At 42.8% G+C, this 26,031-nt stretch overlaps 1 protein-coding gene across 1 annotated transcript in view; it reads left to right on the top strand.

The window, feature by feature from the left end:
• Positions 1-26,031, top strand: part of IDO2 (indoleamine 2,3-dioxygenase 2) — a 593,071-nt gene that overhangs the window by 22,504 nt on the left and 544,536 nt on the right. Inside the window, exon 2 of the mRNA XM_069617631.1 lies at positions 17,980-18,075. Within this exon, the coding sequence (XP_069473732.1) occupies positions 17,980-18,075 (96 nt within the window). The remainder of the gene's footprint in view (positions 1-17,979; positions 18,076-26,031) is intronic.

Below are 26,031 nucleotides of genomic sequence, written 5' to 3'. Positions count from 1 at the left end.
ATAGTTGTCAAGAAAAGAAAGACATGTTCTCAGATAAGACATCAGAATGTGGTAGCCTGGATCTTCCTTCCCCACATTTTGAGCACTGGGTAAGGTGTGATCGTGTAGCACAGCATACTCTCAAGCTTTCCCAGCACAAGATGACACATCAGCTTTCAGCTATCAGAGTGGTCGATGACTAAGTCTCCTTTCACTTGAAAGTCTTTTGCCTACGATGACATGATGTCTTCAAAATAATAAAACAAAAGTTCCTTCAACAAATGAAAATTTGTTTCTTGATTTCACTTAGGGTGAGGATTCTCCCCCCTTAGGTCCCCCTCTTCCTGGTGATGAGCCCTCTCGAATCTTAGCCTCCCTCGGTCGGGTTCACTATTGCTTTTCCTAATACACAAATCTTAATGTCTTTTTGAACAGTTCCAGCGGACATATCTCGGCCGGGTTCACTTTTATCAACACACTGTTTCTTGGGACTTCAGACTTTGCCCCTCTTGGGATTCTATTCCCTTGCTTCCTCTCACTGCAGGATTCACTTCCTTTTCTTTAACATAGTTTGTAGATCAAAGTCTTTTGATTATATGGGAATTTTGCTTGACCCTCAGTATGACTACATTGACCTATTTCGGTGGCTCTCCTATGGCCTTCTGGTATCTTAAGTTTCGCTCAGATGGGGATCGACCAGAGTCTTTGGAGTTAGCACCAATGTGTTGCCAGATTCCCTCTGCAGCTGGTCTCCCCTTCACCACTTTTTACAGTTCTTTCACAATTCAATGAACTTGGTTCAAACTTGCCGCTTTGCGATTCTGACTTAATACAGCCCGGTTCTCATAATTTCCCCTTTGACGCACTGGCTGTGATGAACCGCATGGCTTTTCTTCTTCATTGGAGTGAAGGCTGGTACCTTGCTCCTGCTTATCGGCATAGGCTTGCCCCGTGTACTGTTGACATCTGCTGCAAAACACTTGTGCTATTGTTCACTGTCTTAGGCTTTCTTCCTCGAAGGTTCTGTGGGTGTGAGATGTAAAGGGCAAGGTCACTTCTCTCCTCGCCACCCTCTCGATTCCTGGCACCTTTCACCTTCTCTTGAACTGGCACGCCTGATTAGCTGTCTCGTCGTGCTGTCTGCCGTGCTCGTACTATGCTCTTGGGCTCCACCTTTTATCCCTGTGAGGAAGGGAAAAGGACGTCAGGTGTGTGTGATTCTGATTAATTGACTTTGCCTGACCCTTGTATTGGGACATGTCAGTTAAACGGCTCTAGTGTTAGTCCGTTGTTCTTTGTGTTGTGCAGAAGTGTTTGGGTTGGAAAAGGGGGAGCAGTGGTTTTGAATGTCCTACGTGAGAGGATGGGGAAAACGTAACCAATTTATTGGACTTAGAAAATGTTGAGGGTAGGCAATGTATCACCCTTAGAAGAATGTTTTAGGATAGTCAATGTATTGCACTTACAAGAATTATTTAGGGTAACCAATGCATTGCACTTAGACACATGTTGAAAGTAGCCAATGTATTGCACTTAGAAGAATTTTGAGGTTAGCCAATGTATTGCAGTTGGATGGATTAGTTGGGAAGCCAATGTATTGCACTTAGATTAATTCCTAGTGTAGCCAATGTAGTGCACTTAGAAGAATTGTTTAGGCTAACAAGTGCATTGCACTTAGACACATTTTGACAGTAGCCAATATATTGAGCTTAGAGGAATTTTGAGGTTAGCCAGTGTATTGCACGTAGATGAATTTGTAAGGTAGCCAATGTATTGCAATTTGAATAATTTTGAGGGTAGCTAAATTATTGCACTTAGAAGAACCATTGAGAACAGCCAATGTATTGCACTTAGATGAATTCTAAGGGTAGCCAATATATGGCACTTCGAAGAATATTGAGAAAAACCAATGTATTATACTTAGATGTATTCTTAGAAGACTTTTGGGGTAACTAATGTATTGTACTTAGAAGAATTTTGAGAGTAGCCAATGTTTTGAACGTAAAAGTATTTTGAGGTTAGCCAATGTATTGCACTTAGATGAATTTGTAGGGAAGCCAATGTATTGCTCTTAGATTAATTCTTAGGGTAGCCAATGTAGTGCACTTTAAAGAATTTTGAGAGAAGCCAATGCATTGCACTTAGATGAATTCTTAGAAGAATTGTGAGGTATCCAATGTATTGCACTTAGACAACATGTCAGTTTAGCCAATGTACTGCACTTAGATGAATTTGTACCATAGCCAATGTGTTGCACTTAGAATAATTCTTAGGGTAGCCAATGTATTGCACTTAGAAGACCTTTTGAGGATAGCCAATGTATTGCACTTAGATGAATTCTCAGGGTAGCCAATGTATTGCACTGAGAAGCATTTTGAGGGTAGTCAATGTATGGCACTTAGAAGAGGTTTAATAGAAGCCAATGTATTGCACTTAGATTCATTCTTAGAAGAATTGTGAGTTAACCAATGTATTGCACTAAGAAGACATTTTAGGTTAGCCAATGGATTGCACTTTGAAGAATTCTTAGCATAGTCAATGTATTGTACTTCAAAGTATTTTGAGGTTAGCAATGTATTGCACTTAGATTTATTAATAGGATAGCCAATGTAATGCACTTTGAAGAATTTTGAGGGTAGCCAATTTATTGCACATAGGTGAATTCTAAGGGTAGCCAATGTATTGCACCAAGAATAGGTTTGAGAGTAGTCAATGTTTGCACATAGAAGGATTTTGGAGGTTAAGCAATGTATTACACTTAGATGAATTCTTAGAATAATTTTGAGATAGCCAATGTATAGCACTTAGAAGAGCACCCCCCATCCAGGTGATCCTCCCTCACTGGTACCCCCCAGGAACTGGATGCAATAGCGATGGTCGTCTCCTAGCCACCTGGATGACAAATCCCCAGGCACCAACTAGAGTGACTCCTTCAGTTTCTCACACCGCCCATCTGGACCTGAAGAATTTTGAGGGTAGCCAATGTATTGGACTTAGAACATTTTGAAAGTAGCAAATATATAGCACTTAGAAGATTTTTTTATTTTTAGGATAGCCAGTGTATTGCACTTAGATGAATTCTTAGGGTAGCCAATATGTTGCACTTTGTATACGGTTTTAAGGTAGCCAATGTATAGCACGTAGAAGAATTGTTTAGGGTAACCAATCCATTGCACTTAAACACATTTTGACAGTAGTCAATATATTGAACTTAGAAGAATGTTGAGGTTAGCCAATGTATTGCACTTAGATGAATTTGTAGGGTTGCCAATGTATTGCAGTTTGAAGAACTTTTACGGTAGCCAATGTATTGCACTTTGAAGAATGTTTGAGGGTAGCTAATGTATTGCACTTAGAAGAATCATGAGGGTAGCCAATATATTGCACTTAGAAGACCCTTTGAAGATAGCCAATGTATTGCACTTAGAAATATTTTGAGAGAAGCAATGTATTGTACTTAGATGTATTCTTAGAAGAATTTTGCGGTAACTAATGTATTGCACTTAGAAGAATTTTGACAGTAGCCGATGTTTTGAACGTAGAAGAATTTTTAGGTCAGCCAATGTATTGCACTTAGATGAATTTGTAGGGAAGCCAATGTATTGCACTTAAATGAATTCTTAGGGTACCCAATATAGTGCACTTAGAAGAATGGTGAGGGTTGTCAATCTAAGGCATTTAGAAGAATTTTGAACTTAAATGAATTCTTAGAATAATTGCGAGGTAACCAATGTATTGCATTTGGATAAACTTTCAGGTTAGCCAATGTATTGCACTTAGATTAATTCTTAGCATAATCAATGTATTGCACTTTGAAGGATTTTGATGTTAGCCAATGTATTACACTTAGATGAATTCATAGGGTATCCAATCTATTATACTTTGAATAATTTGAGGGTAGCCAATTTATTACACATAGATGAATTCTAAGGGTAGTCAATGTATTGCACTAAGAAGAATTCTGGGGGTAAGCAATGTATTGCACTTAGAGGAATTCTTAGAATAATTTGGAGATAGCCAATGTACAGCACTGAGAAGAGGACCCTCCATCCAGGTGATCCCCCCTCCCTGGTACACCCCCAGGAACTGGATCCAATAGCGATAGTCATGTCCTGGCCACCTGGATGACAGATCCCCAGGGACTAGCTAGAGAGACTCCTTCAGGTTTCTCACACCGCCCATCTGGACCTAAAGAATGTGTATTGAAGAATTTTGAGGGTAGCTGATGTATTGGACTTAGAACATTTTGAAGGTAGCCAATATATTGAACCTAGTAGATTTTTTTTTAGGATAGCCAATGTATTGCACTTAAATTAATTCTTAGGGTAGCCAATATATTGCATTTTGTATACGGTTTTAGGGTAGCCAATGTATTGCACTTAGATGAATTCTTAGAAGAATTTATTTTGAGCCAATGTATTGGACTAAGAACATTTTGAAGGTAGCCACTATAGGGCACTTAGATTTTTTTTTAGGATAGCCAATGTATTGCACTTAGAAGAATTCTTAGGGTAGCCAATATATTGCACTTTGCACACAGTTTTAGGGTAGCCAATGTATAGCACTTGGAAGAATTGGTTAGGGTAACCAGTGCATTGCACATAGAAACATTAAGACAGTAGCCAATGTATTGAACTTAGAAGAATATTGACAGTAGCCAATGTATTGCACTTTGAAGAATGTTTGAAGGTAGCTAATGTATTGCACATAGAAGAATCCTCAGGGTAGCCAATATATTGCACTTGGAAAACCCTTTGGCGATAACCAATATATTGCACTTAGAAGAATTTGGAGGGTAGCCAATGTATGGCACTTAGGAGTATTTTGAGAGAAGCCAATGTATTGTACTTAGATGCATCTAAGAAGATTTTTGAAGTAACTAATGTATTGAACGTAGAAGAATTTCGACAGTAGCCAATGTTTTGAACGTAGAAGAAGTTTGAGGTTAGCCAATATATTGAACTTAAATGAATTTGTAGAAAAGCCAATGTATTGCACTTAGATGAAATTTCATTTTAGCCAATATATTGTACTTAGTTGCATTCTTAGCATAGTCAATTTATTGCATTTCGGAGAATGTTGAGGTTAGCCAATGTATTGCACTTAGATGAATCGTGACGATAGCCAATATATTGCACTTAGAAGAACCTTTGAGGATAGCCATGTATTGCACTTAGAAGAATTTGGAGGGTAGCCAGTGTATGACACTTAGAAATATTTTGAGAGAAGCCAATGTATTGTACTTAGATGTATTCTTAGAAGAATTTTGAGGTAACTAATGTATTGCACTTTGAAGAATTTTGACAGTCGGCAATGGTTTGAGCGTTGAAGAATTGTGAGGTAACCAGTGTATTGCACTTAGACAAAATTTCAGGTTAGCCAATGTACTGTACTTAGATGAATTCTTAGAATAGTCAATGTATTGCACTTTGAAGAATTTTGAGGTTAGCCAATGCATTGCACTTAGATTAATTCATAGGGTAACCAATGTATTGTACTTTGAATGTATTTTGAGGGTATCCAATGTATTGCACATAGGATCTAAGGGTAGCCAATGTATTGCACTAAGAAGAATTTTGGCGGGTAAGCAATGCATTGCACTTCAATGACTTCTTAGAATAATTTTGAGATAACCAATGTATAGCACTTAGAAGAGGACCCCCCCATCCAGGTGATCTGCCCTCACTGATACCCCCCCAGGAACTGGACCCAATAGCGATGGTCGTGTCCTGGCCATCTGAATCACAGATCCTCGGGGACTAGCTAGGTTTCTCACACCGCCCATGTGGACCGGAAGACTTTTGAGGGTAGCCAATGTATTGCACTTAGATGAATTTGTAGGGAAGCCAATGTATTGCACTTAAATGAATTCTTAGGGTACCCAATATAGTGCACTTAGAAGAATGGTGAGGGTTGTCAATCTAAGGCATTTAGAAGAATTTTGAACTTAAATGAATTCTTAGAATAATTGCGAGGTAACCAATGTATTGCATTTGGATAAACTTTCAGGTTAGCCAATGTATTGCACTTAGATTAATTCTTAGCATAATCAATGTATTGCACTTTGAAGGATTTTGATGTTAGCCAATGTATTACACTTAGATGAATTCATAGGGTATCCAATCTATTATACTTTGAATAATTTGAGGGTAGCCAATTTATTACACATAGATGAATTCTAAGGGTAGTCAATGTATTGCACTAAGAAGAATTCTGGGGGTAAGCAATGTATTGCACTTAGAGGAATTCTTAGAATAATTTGGAGATAGCCAATGTACAGCACTGAGAAGAGGACCCTCCATCCAGGTGATCCCCCCTCCCTGGTACACCCCCAGGAACTGGATCCAATAGCGATAGTCATGTCCTGGCCACCTGGATGACAGATCCCCAGGGACTAGCTAGAGAGACTCCTTCAGGTTTCTCACACCGCCCATCTGGACCTAAAGAATGTGTATTGAAGAATTTTGAGGGTAGCTGATGTATTGGACTTAGAACATTTTGAAGGTAGCCAATATATTGAACCTAGTAGATTTTTTTTTAGGATAGCCAATGTATTGCACTTAAATTAATTCTTAGGGTAGCCAATATATTGCATTTTGTATACGGTTTTAGGGTAGCCAATGTATTGCACTTAGATGAATTCTTAGAAGAATTTATTTTGAGCCAATGTATTGGACTAAGAACATTTTGAAGGTAGCCACTATAGGGCACTTAGATTTTTTTTTAGGATAGCCAATGTATTGCACTTAGAAGAATTCTTAGGGTAGCCAATATATTGCACTTTGCACACAGTTTTAGGGTAGCCAATGTATAGCACTTGGAAGAATTGGTTAGGGTAACCAGTGCATTGCACATAGAAACATTAAGACAGTAGCCAATGTATTGAACTTAGAAGAATATTGACAGTAGCCAATGTATTGCACTTTGAAGAATGTTTGAAGGTAGCTAATGTATTGCACATAGAAGAATCCTCAGGGTAGCCAATATATTGCACTTGGAAAACCCTTTGGCGATAACCAATATATTGCACTTAGAAGAGTTTGGAGGGTAGCCAATGTATGGCACTTAGGAGTATTTTGAGAGAAGCCAATGTATTGTACTTAGATGCATCTAAGAAGATTTTTGAAGTAACTAATGTATTGAACGTAGAAGAATTTCGACAGTAGCCAATGTTTTGAACGTAGAAGAAGTTTGAGGTTAGCCAATATATTGAACTTAAATGAATTTGTAGAAAAGCCAATGTATTGCACTTAGATGAAATTTCATTTTAGCCAATATATTGTACTTAGTTGCATTCTTAGCATAGTCAATTTATTGCATTTCGGAGAATGTTGAGGTTAGCCAATGTATTGCACTTAGATGAATCGTGACGATAGCCAATATATTGCACTTAGAAGAACCTTTGAGGATAGCCATGTATTGCACTTAGAAGAATTTGGAGGGTAGCCAGTGTATGACACTTAGAAATATTTTGAGAGAAGCCAATGTATTGTACTTAGATGTATTCTTAGAAGAATTTTGAGGTAACTAATGTATTGCACTTTGAAGAATTTTGACAGTCGGCAATGGTTTGAGCGTTGAAGAATTGTGAGGTAACCAGTGTATTGCACTTAGACAAAATTTCAGGTTAGCCAATGTACTGTACTTAGATGAATTCTTAGAATAGTCAATGTATTGCACTTTGAAGAATTTTGAGGTTAGCCAATGCATTGCACTTAGATGAATTCATAGGGTAACCAATGTATTGTACTTTGAAGTATTTTGAGGGTATCCAATGTATTGCACATAGGATCTAAGGGTAGCCAATGTATTGCATTAAGAAGAATTTTGGCGGGTAAGCAATGCATTGCACTTCAATGACTTCTTAGAATAATTTTGAGATAACCAATGTATAGCACTTAGAAGAGGGCCCCCCCATCCAGGTGATCTGCCCTCACTGATACCCCCCCAGGAACTGGACCCAATAGCGATGGTCGTGTCCTGGCCATCTGAATCACAGATCCTCGGGGACTAGCTAGGTTTCTCACACCGCCCATGTGGACCGGAAGACTTTTGAGGGTAGCCAATGTATTGAAGAATTTTAAGGTTAGCCAATATATGGGACTTAGAATATTTTGAAGGTAGCCAATATAGCATACTTAGACAATATTTTTTAGGATAGCAAATGTATGGCACTTAGATGAATTCTTAGGGTAGCCAATGTATTGAACTTTGTATACGGATTTAGGGTAGCCAATGTATTGCACTTAGATAGATTCTTAGAAGAATGCTGAGCCAATGTATTGGACTTAGAACATTTTGAAGGTAGCCAATGTATTGCACTTAGATTAATTTGTAGGGAAGCCAATGTATTGCACTTAGATATATATTCTAAGGGTAGCCAAGGTAGTGCACTTAGAAGGATTTTGAGGGTAGTCAATGTATGGCACTTAAGAATTCTGAGAGAAACCAATGTATTGCACTTTGATTAATTCTTAGAAGAATTGTGAGGTAACCAATGTATAGCACTTAGATGAATTTGTAGCATAGTCAATGTATTGCACCTTGAAGAATTTTGATGGTAGCCAATTTATTACACATAGATGAATTCTAAGGGTAGCCAATGTATTGCACTAAGATGAATTGATTTTGATGGTAGTCAATGTATGGCACTTAGAAGACGTTTATAGAAACCAATGCATTGCACTTAGATACCTTCTTAGAAGAATTGTGGGGTAACCTATTTATTGCACTTTGAAGACCTTTGAGGGTAGCCAAGGTATTGCACATAGATCAATTCTAAGGGTAGCCAATGGCATGAACGAATTAGAATTTGTGAGGATAGCCATTAATTAAACTAAGATGAATTCTTAGGGTAGCCAATGTATTACACTAAGAAGAATGTTTATGGGTAGCCAATGTATTGCACTTAGATGAATTTCATAGTTTGTCAATGTATTGCAGTTAGATGAATTTCAAGGTTAGCCAATGTATTGCATTAAGCTGGATTTTGAAGCGTAAACACTGTATTGACTAAGTTACTGCTACCCTCTGAATCCTGCATCTCACTTGTAAGTGTATTACACTCTGAAGCTTGCCACTGTACTAATTACCCCTGCTCCTCTCCCGCATACTCTCCAAGTACCACACATGCTCTAAAGCGCCAGCCACACTGGACATGAAGCCAAAAACAACACATCCACCACAACAAGCACCCGCAAACAACAAATCATACCTGACACTGGGCTTTATCCGTCCGGACACCACAAGCCAGTGCACACAATCAAAGCAAACTTAGAAAGCCAACATGCACAAACACCAGTTTCTCCTGGTTCTGTTGACATCAACAGAAGAGCACAACCTCTTTCCTATCCCTCTTCCCTCCCTAACCCACCCAACGCTCTTAATTACAGATTCACATGAGTCCCTGGAGACCATGCAAATGGTAATGATGCATGCTATAAGTCAACATAACATAACAGAACATAACAGATGACATTCGAAAAATAGGATTCGAAATAACGATAGAAGAGATGGCCGAAACCATTATGGATGATGAACGAAGAGATCTAAACCATTTGATGATGAACATCTCAATATGCTCAACTATAAGAAGCTGTGAAAGTACTTATTCTTAAGACATCGGTATGAACACCAAATTGACATCCGAGAGAATCCAGGGGAGAATACTACCAAACAAAACACCACTCCCAGATGACGAAACCTCCCTTTTGGAGAGATATGAGGAAATCACCAATATAAAAGAGGGCACAGCCACAAGATCAGCAATACCAATGATCAATGGACGACAAACAATTCTTGATGATTTTCTCATGGAACACCCGTGTCCACTCTCATTTATACAATAAAGAAAGACTGGAATTCCCAAATTCCCAAATCATATGTCTCCAAGATACATGGATCCATCAACAACCAATATGCGAAGGTTTTACCACATATATGAACCCCGCAATTTGCAGGAGGAAAGGACGCCCATCTGCAGGTTTGCTCACTTTCATTAAGCCAGGTTCACAACTTGAAGTAGTAGAATACCAAACTTAAATCCATGGGCTCAACTCACAATACTTCTTCAAGATTGGACAACTGGAAACGATTTCCATTATGAAAAAGCAAGAGCTCCTAAATCCCATCTTGGAATTATTAATGCATATTGGAACCCCAGAAAGATAAAAGATGCGATATTCATAGACTCAATAATCACAGCTATTGATGCAGCCACTCTGAAATATCCCCTTGTTGACTTTATTATATGCAGTGACTTTAACATCCATCTGCACAATCGCGAAGGGCAAGAAATAGAAGATCATATATTGGAACATCGTTCCCTAAAATGGTCGAAAGAAATGAAAGATAGAAACATGGAACATCTAGATGCACGTGATTTAGCCACAACTAAGCCCACTCCAACATGGACAAGGGGCAATACTATGGGAATTATTGATTACATCTACAGTTCCAGTGTTATAAAAGAGTGCCTCCAATGAAACGTTAACATCTATTCACACGACATTGACCATTTCATAATGATTCGAGCATGTTCAACAAGTAGACAGTACCCAGTGAGAATAACTCTTCCACAGATGGAACTTAATACATGCATGAATCGCCTTAAAATTGCACAACATCACCTCGAACAGCTCCCAGAAACATTCATGAAAACCCAGATGGAAGATACAGGGAAGATCAATAATGAATGGATCCTATGTAAATTCAGGCAACAGTCCACAGCCAAGGATATACAGAACCATGACCATGCACATGCCTATAGTAACCTCATAGCTGCGAGAAAAAAAGAATTAAGAAGGAAGCTGAAGCAAATAAAGAACAATCCATCTGCAGGAAAACAGGCAAAGATTAAAACAGCTCAACAAAAACATAAGAACTGTCTCAAAACAGACAAAATGACTCTCAAACAGAACGATGCTGAGACTATGCTGAGGGCAATGAAATCACGAAATACCAGGAAATTATGGAATCTGTTGAATCTGCAAACCTTGTTGAAAGATAAGATGAAAGACCTTCTACAGGAAAAAAATATGACTCCAATCACAAAGAAAAATTGTCATTTGCATGGGAGCCCGCTGAAATAACAAATGTTATTTATAACTTGAACGTCTCCCATGCACCTTGCCCAGATGGTCTTTCAAACTATAACATCAAAAGGAACCCCGACATCTGTGCCGCCTTCTGTGTGCATATATTTGAATAGACCGCACAAATCAAATACCCACCACGTGGCAGTTGGCGATTCTAATCTCAATATACAAACATGGTCCAACGAAAGAACCAGGGAACTATGGGCCTATTGCCTTGTTAGACCCTTTAGGGAAAATCTTTGCCAACCAAACTCAACATCTCGACCCTCTCGGCAAAGAGGCAAGCAATCCGACAAACCGGCTTTGTTAAACAAGTAGGGACGAATGGCAATCTCTTTATCCAGAATTTTTTAAAGCATGAAGCAATAAAAACAAAATCATGAATCTATGCAGCGTTCGTCTACATGCACCTCTCATTTGATAAGATAAACTGAAACATCTTATGGGACAAACTAGAGACATGGGGAAGCCCGAGAGATATAATGGAGCCAATTAAATTACTCTACTCGAACATCAAAGTCCAGATACGAATGACCAAGGAAGGTCTAGTAACACAGCCAATTCGAACATGGCATGGCCTGAAGCAAGGATGCCCACTGGCCGCAGCTCTATTTAATCTCTTCACATCAGATTTTGAAGAAAACATATACACCCCTCATGAATCTCCCAAAACTAAACACAACTATTTTGCCGTGTATGTTATATGCCGACGATCTTGTCATCTTTGCAAAAACCTCACAAGGTCTACAAACTGCACTGAATAATCTGCAGGAATACATGACATCAAACAAACTCGAAATCAATGTAAACAAGACTAAGTTATGACATTAACCCAGCAACAAGGTAAAAAGAAAAATCAACATTCGTTCTATCTCCAAAATCAAAAAATCGAGCAAGTCCAAACAATTAAATATCTAGGCATATGGATTAATCAATCCCATACAGAACAGAACTGGATAGTGCATCTCTAATCCAAACCTCATGCCAGTGGTATCGTTCTATAGGCAAAAAGTGGCAGCTATACTGACCCATGGTGGCGAGACCATGATAAACATTGATGCGCGTATCTGGGAAAAATTGGAGGTATTATTCTGGAGAAAGGTCCCATCTCTCCCTCAATCTACCCCCATAGCGCGTATCAGATACGAACTTGCCCTGCAATCCCTCCAGTCCATCATAACATGGAAGCAATTTGACCTCCTTAGAAAATTGAATAATGATGACATCATACCGCCCTTGGACATTCTTCAAACAAAAACTGAGAAGGTTAACGCTACTGCTTTGATAAAATTGAAAGAATCCGTACATTTTAAAAGAACTGAAAGAGATAGATCAATGGAAATGTTGATCAACAGACCGTAAAGAGGTAAAATACATCTTGCATTATCTGACTCGATAATGACGCAACAGCCTAAAAACCAATACAACTTAAATTTAACTTGTGAGGGCGAAATAAAAGCTTTATATCAAATGCCACATTATCTCAACCTATTTCCAGACCCGATGATTCGTGACACTTTCATGGGATTGCGATTAAATATTCTTCCCACGCAAGAAATTATAGGGAAAAGAAACCTGACACAAGACATTGATCAGGGGTGCAGATTTAGCAAGAACACAGAAACTATTGAAAACATCTATCACATCTTAATGCTTTGTCCAGCTTTAACTGAGAAACGCCTTTGTCTCAGTGAAATGTACCTTAGTTCTACAACCCAGCTAGATGCCAGTGAACAATGGTAATTCTTTACTTATGGGTAATAATATAAGAATGGTAAAGACCATCATCCGCTTCTGGACAGATATCATTGACAAAAACAATGGACACATGAATAGAATTTCGAATTTCACAGTGAATTAAGATTGTATGCATAAATGTAAAGGTTTAAGATACAAACCATACACATTTTAATTTAAAAAAAGAAAAGAAAAATATAACAAATGTTCCTATTGACCTTGTCTTCCTATGGTAAACATTTTACTCATTTTAAGCTGGACCTGGGCATTGTACCTGCATCTGTTTTGATCTATTGATTTGTAGGCCAAAGGCAGGTCTTTTACCTTGCACCTTGTGACATGGCCAGTAATCTGCCCCTGTAAAAGTTGGGCTTGAACCCCTCAAACCTACCAGGGAGCCATCGAGAGCCAGTCCTACCCCTGAGGCACACAGTGAAAAAAGAGTGGGTGCACATTTCTGCCCCTCTTTTGAACCGGCATGCTGGTATGCATACTCTTATCTCCAGCCCTTGCATCAATTGCTAGATACTCTGTAGTGTCTTTCTGACCTTTTCTGAATGCCTGCATCCAACAATGAATCCTCAATAAGGGAGACCATCTGATCTGCTGAACAGATTCCATGGACGAACAAGGGAGTGCTGCTTTGTAGACCCAAAGCAGTTGACTTTCACTAGGGGCTCCAGACCTATGCGGTGCAGAGAGAGATAGCGAGAGAAAGAAAGTGTTTGTGAGAGAGAGAGAGAGAGAGAGAGAGAGAGAGAGAGAGAGAGAGAGAGAGAGAGAACTGTCATGCACAACAGTCAGAAAGAGCATGCAGGGCTGCTAGAGGGCACACGGCACCACCGGACCATCAGGGAACACATTGTGAGTTCTGCCCAACCTCCCCAGTGAAAATGACCACAGTTCCTTGTTTGTCAAGGATCCAACAACCAAGCAGGAACATTGAGCAATCTATGCCTCCACCTTCAGTAAACAGCAAGCCTGTGGGCAGTAAGTGGGTAGTGCTGAGTCCCCTTTTGATGACTTTCCCCAGGTGGGGAAGACAGTCCCAGATTGCCCAGGGAGAGTTAACCAATCGAAGCAGAGGGAGGGGATTTTAGCACAAAGTAGGGATCAGGGAGTGTGAGCATTTTGGTTGAGGTCCTAGGTGGTTATGAAGGTGGTCATTCCCCAAAATACAAATCCCAACTCAGAATACACAGACACACCCCAGTAGGGAATGAGACCAGGAGAAAGATTGCAAGTGAAGTTTTATAAGGTAAATGTGACCAAGTGACCAACATGATAAATGATGCAGCAGTGGCTTGTGGGGAGGATTTGTGGAGCAGATGAGGTATTGACTTAGGAGTGGCAATGGTTCTGCAGGGTGAGTCTACATGTTTGTGAGATGAGTGAGGTAGACAGGTTAGTGTAAAGCAGAGCAACTGAGTGGCAGAGCCTGATCATGTGACCTGCAGCCTACTCAATGCTGTCTGCCTGGATCTGGCCTAGAGTCTTTAAGTAGAGGATTGGAAGACACGAAAACTGGAGGTGGATGGAGCAAATGAGTGGAAGGGCCTGGTCATGTGACCAGCAGCCCACTCAATGCAGTCTGCCTGGAGCTGGTCTACAGTCCTTAAGTAGAGGCTTGGCAAGTGCAAAAACTGGGGGTAGGTGGAGCAACAGTCTTAGAAGGTGCGCAAACTGGGGGTGGGCGGAGCAGCTGAGTGTCAGGTTCCGGTCACGTGACCAGCAGCCTACTCAGGATTCATGGAAAATAGATATTGGACAGGCCAAATGGAACAAATCTTGCATCAATTTTGATAAATATAGTGGGGCAATTAAAAGAGTCCTTTTTTACCCATGGAAAGGGTGCAATTAGAGCAACACTCGAAATTTAGATGGAACAATCCAAATCTTCCACCCTATATTATGCAGACATATAGGGCTATGGAAATCACGATAAATTAGGCATTGCCGAAAATCAATTTCTAAAAAAACTGCTCCTGCTCCAATTAGTTGTCCAAATGTTTCACTTCACTTGGAGCTTCATCTCTGACATACTGGGAATGAGGTGCACTTAAGACCTGTACTTTATTGGATGAGGATCTGGATCTCTCCTACCCTCCTTAGATTCAGGGGAGGGCTCTCCCACATTGTTACTTTGGAAGGGGGAAGGTCACTGCCATAGCTGGGACATGTCAAGAAAGTCCTTTTTTATTTGAATTTGAGCTCTTTCTGGCTCAATCCGCACTCTTGATAAAACATGTGGTGCTAGGGTAACAAAAACAGCTTTGGAAAGCTCACAGACAAAATTAGTGGAGGCCTGCAGCTTACTGCGTACAGGTTCGAAATATCTTTTAAGAGAAACCAAAATTGGCTTTGAGAAGAATGTGGGCTTGGTTAGTCTGCCATTGGTGGGTATGCTTTTTCTGAAGTTAAGATTTAATACTCTTCTAGTTATATTATAAGTTTGCCAGTATCCCGCTAGAAATTCCAGTGGGATATGGGCAAACTGACCTACTGTTTCCACCACCTGATATCCCGGATTTTCTGGCAGAGAAGGCAATTGCATTGACCTGCCTTGCTAGTGTCAGAGTGAAGTCGATGTATACACCCTGAGTTTTGACATTGCTAGACACTTAAATGGTATTGCCCTCTACGATGAAAGTTTTGTAAGATTGGTCAAGCTTGTTAAGTGAGATTGTGACCCAAACCTGAGTATATCGATCTTATCGTCATTGTGACAGAGGAGGTGGGACACCATCCAGGCCTGGATGGTGTGGTAGACTGAGTGCAGGCTGTTGGCATCAGTATTGTAGTTTTCCGTGAGGGGGAGAAGAATCTGCGTGTCGTCGGCGTAGTTGGTGTAAGATATTCCTTTGTCATCTAGCAAGTCAAAAAGTGGTCTTGTGAAGATGTTGTACAGGGTTGGGGAAACGCATGACCGTTGCAGGATGCCACATGGGACGGGTGCTGGAGGGTCTACAGCGGGCATAAGCTTCAGCTAAATTGAATAAGCAGCATGTTTAAAATTTGACAGGGGAAAGCTGATAGTACCCTTGGGTCCAGAATAATGAACAGTTACCCAATGGCACGACTTGATCAACAATATACATGCTGAAAGATAGGTGGTAAGTGCGGGATTCCATGCATCCCTGAGACTGTTTGCCTGTAGAGGAGATAGCCCTGCATAAGGGAAAAAGGGAGGGAAAGCATGAGGACCATGGTCTTAAAGAGTGCCAGAGTGGTAATTGTGATAGGTCTAATCCCATCCTGTGGCCTCAGTCAAAAACTAATTTCTGTTTTTGATTCACTTAATAACTATTTGAATGACAGTGTATGTGGTTTTCAGTTGTCTATTGATCCCTCAGGTGTGACAATCCATTAAAAGCAAATAATTGAAGAAGCTATAGCATCATGATGTATATAGTTTGGGAGCATGGAAAGACGATATGTTGACTCATTCAAATCAATTTAACATGTTATGGTGGAAGCACTGCAATTAATGAATGCATACTGAGTTCTGCATGATTTTAACATTGAAATGTATGCTAGTTCAGAATGTATTTACATGTTGTAATATTTAAAGAGAGAGGAGCCTTCCCTAGAAGCTCTGTAAATGAGGACATCTTGGCAGGTGGAGCATGCACATGCCTGGGTCCCTTACAATAAAGTACAATACACATTGAATTACACATATTTTTAAAAGTTGAGGGTAAAACTGGAGGTTTAGGGGATGAAGCTACTGGACAAATTCAGTGTTCATTCAAGGAAAATAAGGCACCTTTTGTTGGCAGTCGGTAATCTTGTTACAGTGCAAATAACTTTAATGTCAGGGGGTAAGAAGTTGAAAAGGTGGGGGCAAGGAGGATAAAGTAATGAAAGCAGGAAATAACCCAGACGGAAAGGAACAAAGAGGTTTTGGAAGAATTCTTTTCTCAGAGAGTGAGGCAGTGCATACTACTAGATAAAGTTAGGCAGGTTTGTTCAGAAATCCAGCCCATATGAAGGAGATGCAGAGATGTTGCTTATGGGGGTTGGAGATTGTGCTGGTGTCAAAAGTCAATACCTTGTCAAGCAGGGTTAAGGAGTACAGAGGGAGTCCCAGTTGGAGCATGCTGAGCTTAGGAAGGAAGAGTCTTAGACTGAAAAGTGAGATGGGCAGATTTGCCAGATGTTACCAATGTTAAGCCTGTCATCTGTTGTAGTGGAAGTAAGGAACTGTTGCAGTTAATTTCCCTCTTAAAGATAAATTCATGGTTGCAAGCCTTGGTGGGTAGTTTGAAGCTATAGAGGTGAAAGAACAGAGTTAAGGGCTGAATTGGTTAGCTGCGGAAAGCTGGTAGGTAACATAGATCATATCATTTTATAGATGTTAACGATCAGGAAGTTTAGCATTACAATGTACTGGTGTGTAAGTAAGCCAGATAATGTTGGGGTCAAATAACACTGGTGCCATGGAGATGAAGTTGAAGAAGGTACGTGTGTCACCAGCAAAGAGTTGATGCAGGAAATGAAAGGAGGAGATACGCTTTCCAAGGGACCGGTGTAGCGAATGAATAGAAGTGGATAAAGCAAAAACACTTGAGGCGATTACTGATAGGTGTGTAGGGGAGGAACTACCAGCCTTCAAGCAGCTAGAGAAGGAGCAGCAAGCTATGCAGGTGGCCATATAGGCAAGGGCAGTGCCTTGGATGTAGAGGTGAGCAAGAGTCATTAGGTCATGTGTATTGAAAATGGCACAGAGATCATGTGGAATGTGAATAGTGGACAGGGGGATGTGATGAGCCGTTTTGAGTTGGACAAATTGATACGTGGGGTAGAAGGGACACAGGTTGTTATTAGGCAGGCAAAAGGTTTATGAGAGGCATATGTAAACTTGGGCAAAATTGTGATGATTGTATCAAACTGGAAGAATGGTCCAATATCATATATTATTGGAACCCAGTCAATAGATGCATGATATGCTTTTCTTCCATAGATATTAGCTTTTTTGTTGCAAGGACATTACTGATGTTATTTGAGTGCTGATGTAGACAATCAAACAAGATATCAATTTTATTCTATTAAAATATGTATTCAAGTTACCCTTTCAGCAAGTCATTTACATATTCAATCAATACATATCAACTGGACACAATCCACATTTTTTCATTCCAACTATTAAGTGCTATTTTTATTCCAGAGTGAACTGCCAAACTTTTATGCGCCATGGATGGATATTGCCACAAATCTATCCTATCTCATTGAACATCATCAACTTCGATCGAAAATTGACCAGGTATGTTTACATCAAATATGAGTCTCCTCTAATGCTATTTATTTGAATGAATGGCAGTTTTCAAATTGCAGAACCCAGAATAGTATTAACTGTTATTTTTCTCTTTTAATGTGTAATTTTTCAAATGGGCCCTGATGTTTGTTTTGTTTAATTTAACCACGTCCTTTGTCAATCCCTCAAGCATATGCTAATAAATGTGCTTATCACAGTGTAGCATGGCCATTTTGGTGCCATCACGCCAGCATAACATAATATATGTTTTCATATGATATCACAATATAAAATAACATCATAAATCATAAATCTAGCATACACATATGTAGCATATCATGCCTGTAGGAGATTTTGTCTTATTGTGGTCAATTCGAGATTTGGCAGTATTTTCTTACCATAAAAATATTGGCAGTAATTTGGCGGTAAATTAGTCTTACATTTAGGGTGGGTCTGGTATCACACTATTTTAGTGACCATGCCTTGTTAGCTTGTATTGGTTGTAATTTTAGTGGTATCTTGTTTTGTGGTATTTCATTCCTGTGGTATAGTGGTGAGCATGGTTTTTTTTTTATACTATAACCCCATCATAAAACAAAACTTTCCTTTCTATTAAAATACCTTCTAGTTGCCTGTAGAGAGCCCCAGACGTATGCACTTCAGTGAACCCAATGAGTTTATTCAATGCACCACCTATAGTTTGTGACTGGCATTACTGGCTTATGTATATCTAGTAATCTATGTGCCATTAGGCATTACAGGCTTATGTACATCCAGTAATCTATGTATCAGATTAGACACCTTCCCATCAGCATGCAAGGAAGGGCTCACTCATGACATAGCACACACATCCTTTACCTTGTAGATATTTAATACTGACTTTCTCTTATTAGCAATTTCAATTACAGTGGTAAATTAGTAAATCACTACTGCACTGATATAAACCTCCCCTTTGTACTTCACTTATGTAAATAATTCACAGATGCATGAATGACACAAAATCCCAATTGATTTTATATATGCTTTTTGTTTTTTTCTCATTTACAAGTCACCAAATCTTACCATGTTATTTACAGCATCATCTGCAATATAAAAGAAAAAAACAGAACAAGCAGGTATTTTTGAAAACATGAATCAATGTTCCCACACTTTGAATATAGAGAAAAATAAACATGCAAGGATTTCTAATTTCTCTGCACTGCAAAAATCCTAGCCACATAGACAGCATACCAATTCCTCACTTGGCACAGATCCCTTACCGAGTCCAGTAATCTGAGATTCCCGCACGTCCTCGCTGTCTCTTGCAGTCCCAATGTCAGCGCGAAATTCCTCTGTATATTTGTGTGAGGAGCACCAACTGAGTAGATTCAGTCAACCCTCGACCCCCTTGAAACTCTGTCTGTCTGTCTCCTCAGCCCAGCATGAACTAACTCCTCCGTATATTTCTTCCTCTTAGGAAAACATTTACCCGTCCCTTTATTGACATGGCTTGTCTGCCTACATTTTCTCCCAATCATGTTAAAAAGAATGTGCTCTGTGCCAGCCTTACTTTTCAAAACAATGAACGCTTCATGTCCATAATAACTGTTTCATTTTGCTTCCTGTAATCTTGCATATTTTCTGTTCTCCACAAGCTGAAGAAAACGCTTGTGTGCATTTAAAATGAATTTTTAAATAGTGCAACCAAAACATGGATTTCACCTCATTTTGCATAGAAGACTACATTCTCATGTTAAAAGTTAGCACTTAATACTTTAGTTATGTTAGTAATGTTATTCGTTATGTATTCTAATGTAGTCTCCATACATGAAGCATCCAAAGTACGTGGTGCACCTCATTATTTCAACCTGGCAGCACACTAACGGGCCGATTCATGGAAGAAACATGCACCGAAAATCCCAGCGCAAGCAGGCGCAAGGTGGCGCAAGCGTGAGAAAGCAAGCACACGTGCACTTGTACGATTCAAGGAAGGCACTGCACGTGTATACCACTGTTAGTGCGCCAAATCCATGAGTGGCGCACGCGGGTGCACACATCATGAAATGGCGTGCGCGCACAGCGAAAGCGCACATAGCACGGCGCACACAACAAAAAAGGGCGGAACAGTGGGCGTAACACGCAGAATGGGAAATAAAGCATGAAAAAGAAGGCGTTACTGGGGAAGTACTGCAGGGAACTACACGGAATGCCCACACGCACGCGAAGAACCCGTATTTCTGGATCCCAATATGGGAAACCTGCGCACGGCAAAAAACGCGCATAGGTGTCAACACATACGCCACAGGAAGACAGGCGCGCAAACAACAAACACGTATATACCGCTACGATGAATGCCCCATTTGTCGCAGCACTGATCGTGGGACACCCCTTGGAGAAGGTGCTCAATGTCCTGCATTTTTTGGCCACTGGGTCATTTCAGCGGACTACTGCAATAGTGGGGGGGTCTCACAGGCCACACAGTCACGCTGACTACACCAGGTCTTGGCAATCATGACAGCATGCCCCTCAGTCCGCAGGCACATATACATGCCCAGAACACCCGCAGTAAAGCAGGCCGTTGTCCAGGACTTTTACAGGGTGGCACACTTCCCCAAAGTGCTTGGTGCCATAGATTGCACCCATGTGGCCCTACATCCACCTAGGGCCACTGAGCACATCCACCAAAACTGCAAGCACTGGCATTCCATCAACGTCAGGTGGTATGTGATGCAACGGGAATCATCACCTCTGTCTATGCAAACTACCCTGGCTCCACCCATAACAGTTTCATATACAGAATGCCCACCCTGAGCCGGGCCCTGGAAGCTGGGCAGCATGGCGACACATGGGTCCTAGGTGAGTACAAATGCCTGTGCACATGCATGCATGTCACACACACACACAAATACACACACCCCAATAATCACAACCATCATCACCTCTCCATGGAACCGTACCTACCCTATGAGCAACCACATGATGACACCAATCCGGACCCCCACCACACCACCCCAGGTAAGATACAACGCTGCCCATATTGCAACCAAGGCCATAGTGGAGCGCACATTCGGAGTGCTCAAGTCACGCTTCCGCTCCCTTGACCGCTCTGGCGGTCAGCTACTCTATGCACCCCCAGTAGTGTGCAGGATCATTGTGGCAGCATGTGTCCTGCACAATGTTGCAACACGGCAGGGCATACCGGTGGACATGGTGGTGCCCCCACATCCCCAACCACAGGCACAGGCACTGCCCATGGGAGGGTACAGGGCATGTGGCGAGGCAGCCCGGACCCAGCTTGTGGCCACATTTTTCACCTAAACTCCCACCCCTGCGGGTGCAGACAGGCCTGGCACATACCAGGTGACAATCGATGATGACAAAGAGACAGTCAACTGTCACAACCTTACCACCCTGAGAATGTTGCCATGGAAGTGCCACATTGTGTGCATTCCTAGCTACTTAAACATAAGCAATCCTGTGTGACCAAAAGGCACACATGCAAGGTGTGAATCACACAGACCTGCAAAACAGGCCATGACTATCACTGCTATGTCACCCAAACCCTCCCAAACCACAACATGACATGGCAAGCAATAGCTATACACCAACACAGTACCAATAAGTGGTATATAGAGAGGGGTAGGATTGCGCTTCACACCATTAAACTACAAAAAATCAACAATCTGGGTACAGTATTTTAATGAAGATATTTTGAAGAACAGGCTGTCCGCTGCGTTGTGGGCCCCCTGTGCTGCTCACCTTGCCTGGTATCCCCTGAAATACGTCAGCTGTTTTTGGATGTATGAGCGCAATCCCTGTGCCTCTGCTTGCGCACACATGCGCATGTCGGCACCACCAAATGTGTCCAGCTTCCATACGTCCAATGGCTCATGTCTGCTGGCAAAGGTGGTCTGGAGGCTCATCCCCCTGCAGAAACACATGATTAATGCTTTAAAATCATCTGTGTGTGTCTCTTCAGGCATTACATGACTGGACCATGTCAGAGACGTACAACACAAATCACACCATCAGTGCGTCTTTCACAGGCAAACTGTTGAACACACCATCTACGCCATGAATTGCAACAAGCACAAGTACAGTATAGATAATAAACATACTACACAATGAATAGCAATGAATGTACACACCAATCGTGAAACCCCCCATCTAGCGAATGAAGAACAGTGGTCAATAACACCCCTATCATCCCCACTAGGGGTGTTAACACAAGTTTCACAGCAGCAGAAATGCCACAGATATGACAGTCCAGACACCGAACCATCCTTGCGAGCCCATGGATAAGGGAAGCAGGAGTGTAATATGTGAGTCAAGGACCCCAAGCTACAAACACATACACAAGACAAGCTTCAAGGGCCCAGCTGGAACATACAGTGGATGCTCTCAAAAGCCACAAAGCACCACACCATCACATGAAAGCCCAATAGACAAACAATTTTAAACTATATTAACTAATTACACTAACTATGAAAAACCTACATTACCTATTTAAACTAACTATTAAATTGAAACTAAACTAACTAAACTAAAAGAAAAATCAAAAATGGCCACATACGACCCGGGGGGAGAGGCACCCTGGGGGGGAGGTACAGGGTGATGCTCAACACCCACATGTGATGATGTTGAAGAAAAAAAAAACCTCCATGGGCTCAACGCCTGCACAGCCCGACCTATGTCGGAGATAGATTGTTGTCCGAGTCTGGCTCTTCCTGGAAAGGAGGACGTGGCACACGAGCCTGATCACGCCTAGCCGCAGCTTGCCCCTCGTCGGCAGCAAGTCTGCCGGACGGGTGAGCCTGGTTATGTGCGGCGATCACACGTAGGTCTGCATGCAGAACCTCCCTTGATACACGTACTTCCTCTTGCAAGGTAGCACGTGTAACACAGAGTTCCTCCTGCAAGGCCTGGCTGGACAACTGCTGCACCTCCCGGCAAGCATTTAGCTCAGCCGAGATGGTACGCTCAAGCTGCGCAAACCTCTCCTCTGTCCGCTCCCTCTGGGACATCAGAAGGACACCCAGAGTGGATCTGAGGGAAGCATACTCTTGCCTCAGGGCCTCCATATGTGCAATTGCTTTACGCAGAGACATTTTAGCCTAGTGTGCCCTGTCTGAGGCCGCCACGCCATGAGCGAGCGGGCCGTGGACCGTGCCGCCTGCTGCTGGAGAAGCACCTACCTAGCAGGGGGGAGCATGGATTGGGCCACATGCTCCATGCTCTCAGCAATGTTCTCCATTGCTGCCCCTTGCCGTTCATAATTGGCAGTCATGTCTTGCTCCCACTCAGTATACTGCGGTTGCGCGTGGCGACCGCGTTGCTGGGCTTGACCCCTGCGGGACCCAAGGACTGGGTGTCCTTGTTGTGTTGGCACTGCCCGCAGCTGCACGACTACATGCCCCCGTCGACGTGATGGCACAGGCACATCAGTGACTGGTGTGGAGGGTGACCCTGCGTCCCTATCCACCACAGGCGGAGGTTCCAAGACTGTCTGACCCATCAGTGCAGGTGTCGCGGACAGAGGAGTGCCCACATCAGGATCACTCACCCCTGACATATGGACCTAATGCTCATCCAACTCAACATGGACGTCAGAGTGGTCATCAGCTGGACTCATTGCCAGCCAGAGACAAGATGGACTGTAGCACATGTGGGTTTTTCGTGGCCTACCACCCCACGACCCCCACTTGTGCTGGGTTGCTGTAGTGATGACAACCCTGTGCCTGGCATGTGCTGCAGGTGCATCCTTCCTCCTCTTGGATTGTGGCGCAGACCCTGGCTGCAAATGCCTCCCTGATCACTATGGCCAGTAGCACTGGTGGATTGAGCCAAGGGAGTGGCAGGTGGAGGGTCGACCAAAGGCCTGACTTGCGTCAGTGGCAGCTGGGTGCCCTCTAATGGACCCTGTGCAGCAACATCCACTGTGGCAGGGTCATTGACCGCGACTGTCCTGGTTGGCAGACTCAGAACCGGGGTGTTGTTGGCTGCATCTGCCCCTGCACTTGCCAACACCTGGCTGGTCGGGGCAGCAGATGACATTACTGCCTCAGGGACACATGTCTTGGTCAGGGCAGCCCTGCGTGCACCTACGGTTTCCCTCCTGGCCAGTTGGAAATCTTCCAAGGGCTCTTCAAGTGCCAACACAGCCTGCACTGGCAGACCCTGAGCCTGGGTGGTGGTGTCCACAGCTGCACCTGCAGCTACCACTACCCTTGAGCCCGTGGCAGTCGATGAAACAGATAGCCGGGTCACACGGGCGCCAGTGCCAGATGCAGAAGCTGCATCTCCCGGAACCACAGGGGGTGGTGGCATGACTGCACCGACACATGGCACAACATCGTGCTCAAGTGGCGCACCCCTACCTCTTCCCCCTCTGCGGCCACCCTGGACACCCTGGAGTCCCCCTACTCCCTGGTCACCCCAGCCATGTCCCTGACCACGCCCGCCATAAGGAGGACACCCAGCTGGGCGCCCCTCACCTTTGGTGGCCTCCCAACCATGGCACAGATGGAGTAGTGCCGGTACAGATGGAGGAATGCCAATGGGAGGTGTACACCACAATTGTCCTGGGCAATTGGGGTGAAGGGGGTGGGATGCAAGATGTCACCAGCCCCCCTGCACCTGCAAGGCTGTATGTGACCCACGGTGATGTAGTGACGGGTCATGCAACGCTCAGGCACCCCAAAACTGCAGTAAAACCGTGCACGCAACCCTGCAGCATACGTGCGTGGAATCAACCTCCCGCAGTACACGGTGGCACCCAGTAACACGAAAAATGCGTATGCTTGGGACACGCAGGCTACTATGACCTCGAAAACGGGTCCGATACACAGAGGCACCCGCAGTGGGAAAAATAGCATGCACGACTCACCGTCTGACTAGCGTGATAATGAAAAACACGCATAGCCAATACCCCCGCCACAAGAAGAGATACATCCTCGATCCGCTGTGAAGTTGTGATGGCGCGTGAAACAACACAAAGCAGCAACACACATCGGTCTTCACGAAAGGCACGTACAGCAAACTGCTGGCCCCGCTCACCTTTAACCCGTGCTGAGGGAAACGCCTGCGCGTGTCACGTCACTTACGCGTAGGCCCTTTCCTCTGATTACACGCATTCACAGGCTGGTGGAGGACACATCCCTGCCACAGTCGGGAGTCGGACGTCCAGCAGGGGTGGCCACCATGACAACTGCACCCCTGCCGGAGGAGGACGTGCAGGCAGCAAGAGCCAGGGCGCAGGCACAGCAGCAGCAGCAACATGTTGGGAGCAATGATGGCTCGGGGCCTGCAACATCAGAGGGGCAGGCATCGGCCAGAGGGCAGGAGGACCCAGGATTGCAAGTGTCTTCCGTGTGGCAGCGGTTGGGCCACGCCATAGATGCGGAGCGGCAGCGGGCGGAAGAGGCACGGCTCTCAATGGTCAGGGCGGAGAACTCCATGCGGAGGGCACTGAGGCGGGCCGAGTGCCTCGAGGCAATTCGCAGGGAGTAAGAGGTCAACATGTTATCGTCCCTGCAAACTCTCAGGGCCATGGAAGAGGACCGCCTCCAGGACATTGAGCGGGAGTTCGATGATGCCCTGGCCCGGGACATCAAAAAGTGAGCCGTCGGACTAGCCCGCTACCATTGTAAATAGTTAGTTAGTTAGTTAGTGTTAGGTTTAATTTTTGTTTTCATTTTTTTTGGGGTGCTTAGACACTACCCCACATTTTTGTATATAGTTCTTCATTAGTTAGTGTATTTTTGTAGGTTTCATTTGGACATTTGGGCTCATGGACCCAGGATTTCATCCTTGTAAATAGTTGGATTGTGGATTTGTCGGCATTTTCTTTTTTGATTTTTCCATGGAGCAATGCATTTTACTTTTTCATTTCTGTTTGGATTTGCTTTGTTGGAAGGAGACTTTGGAGACATATTTGATTTTATATATTTTGGATTCTGATTTCCTTTTGTTATCGTTATGTGACAT

The sequence above is a fragment of the Ambystoma mexicanum genome, chromosome 10 (assembly GCF_040938575.1).
Source record: "Ambystoma mexicanum isolate Mex_15411 chromosome 10, UKY_AmexF1_1, whole genome shotgun sequence".
Taxonomy (NCBI): Eukaryota; Metazoa; Chordata; class Amphibia; order Caudata; family Ambystomatidae; genus Ambystoma; species Ambystoma mexicanum.
The sequence above is the reverse complement of the archived record's forward strand: the minus strand, read 5'-3'. Positions and strand labels throughout refer to the sequence as shown.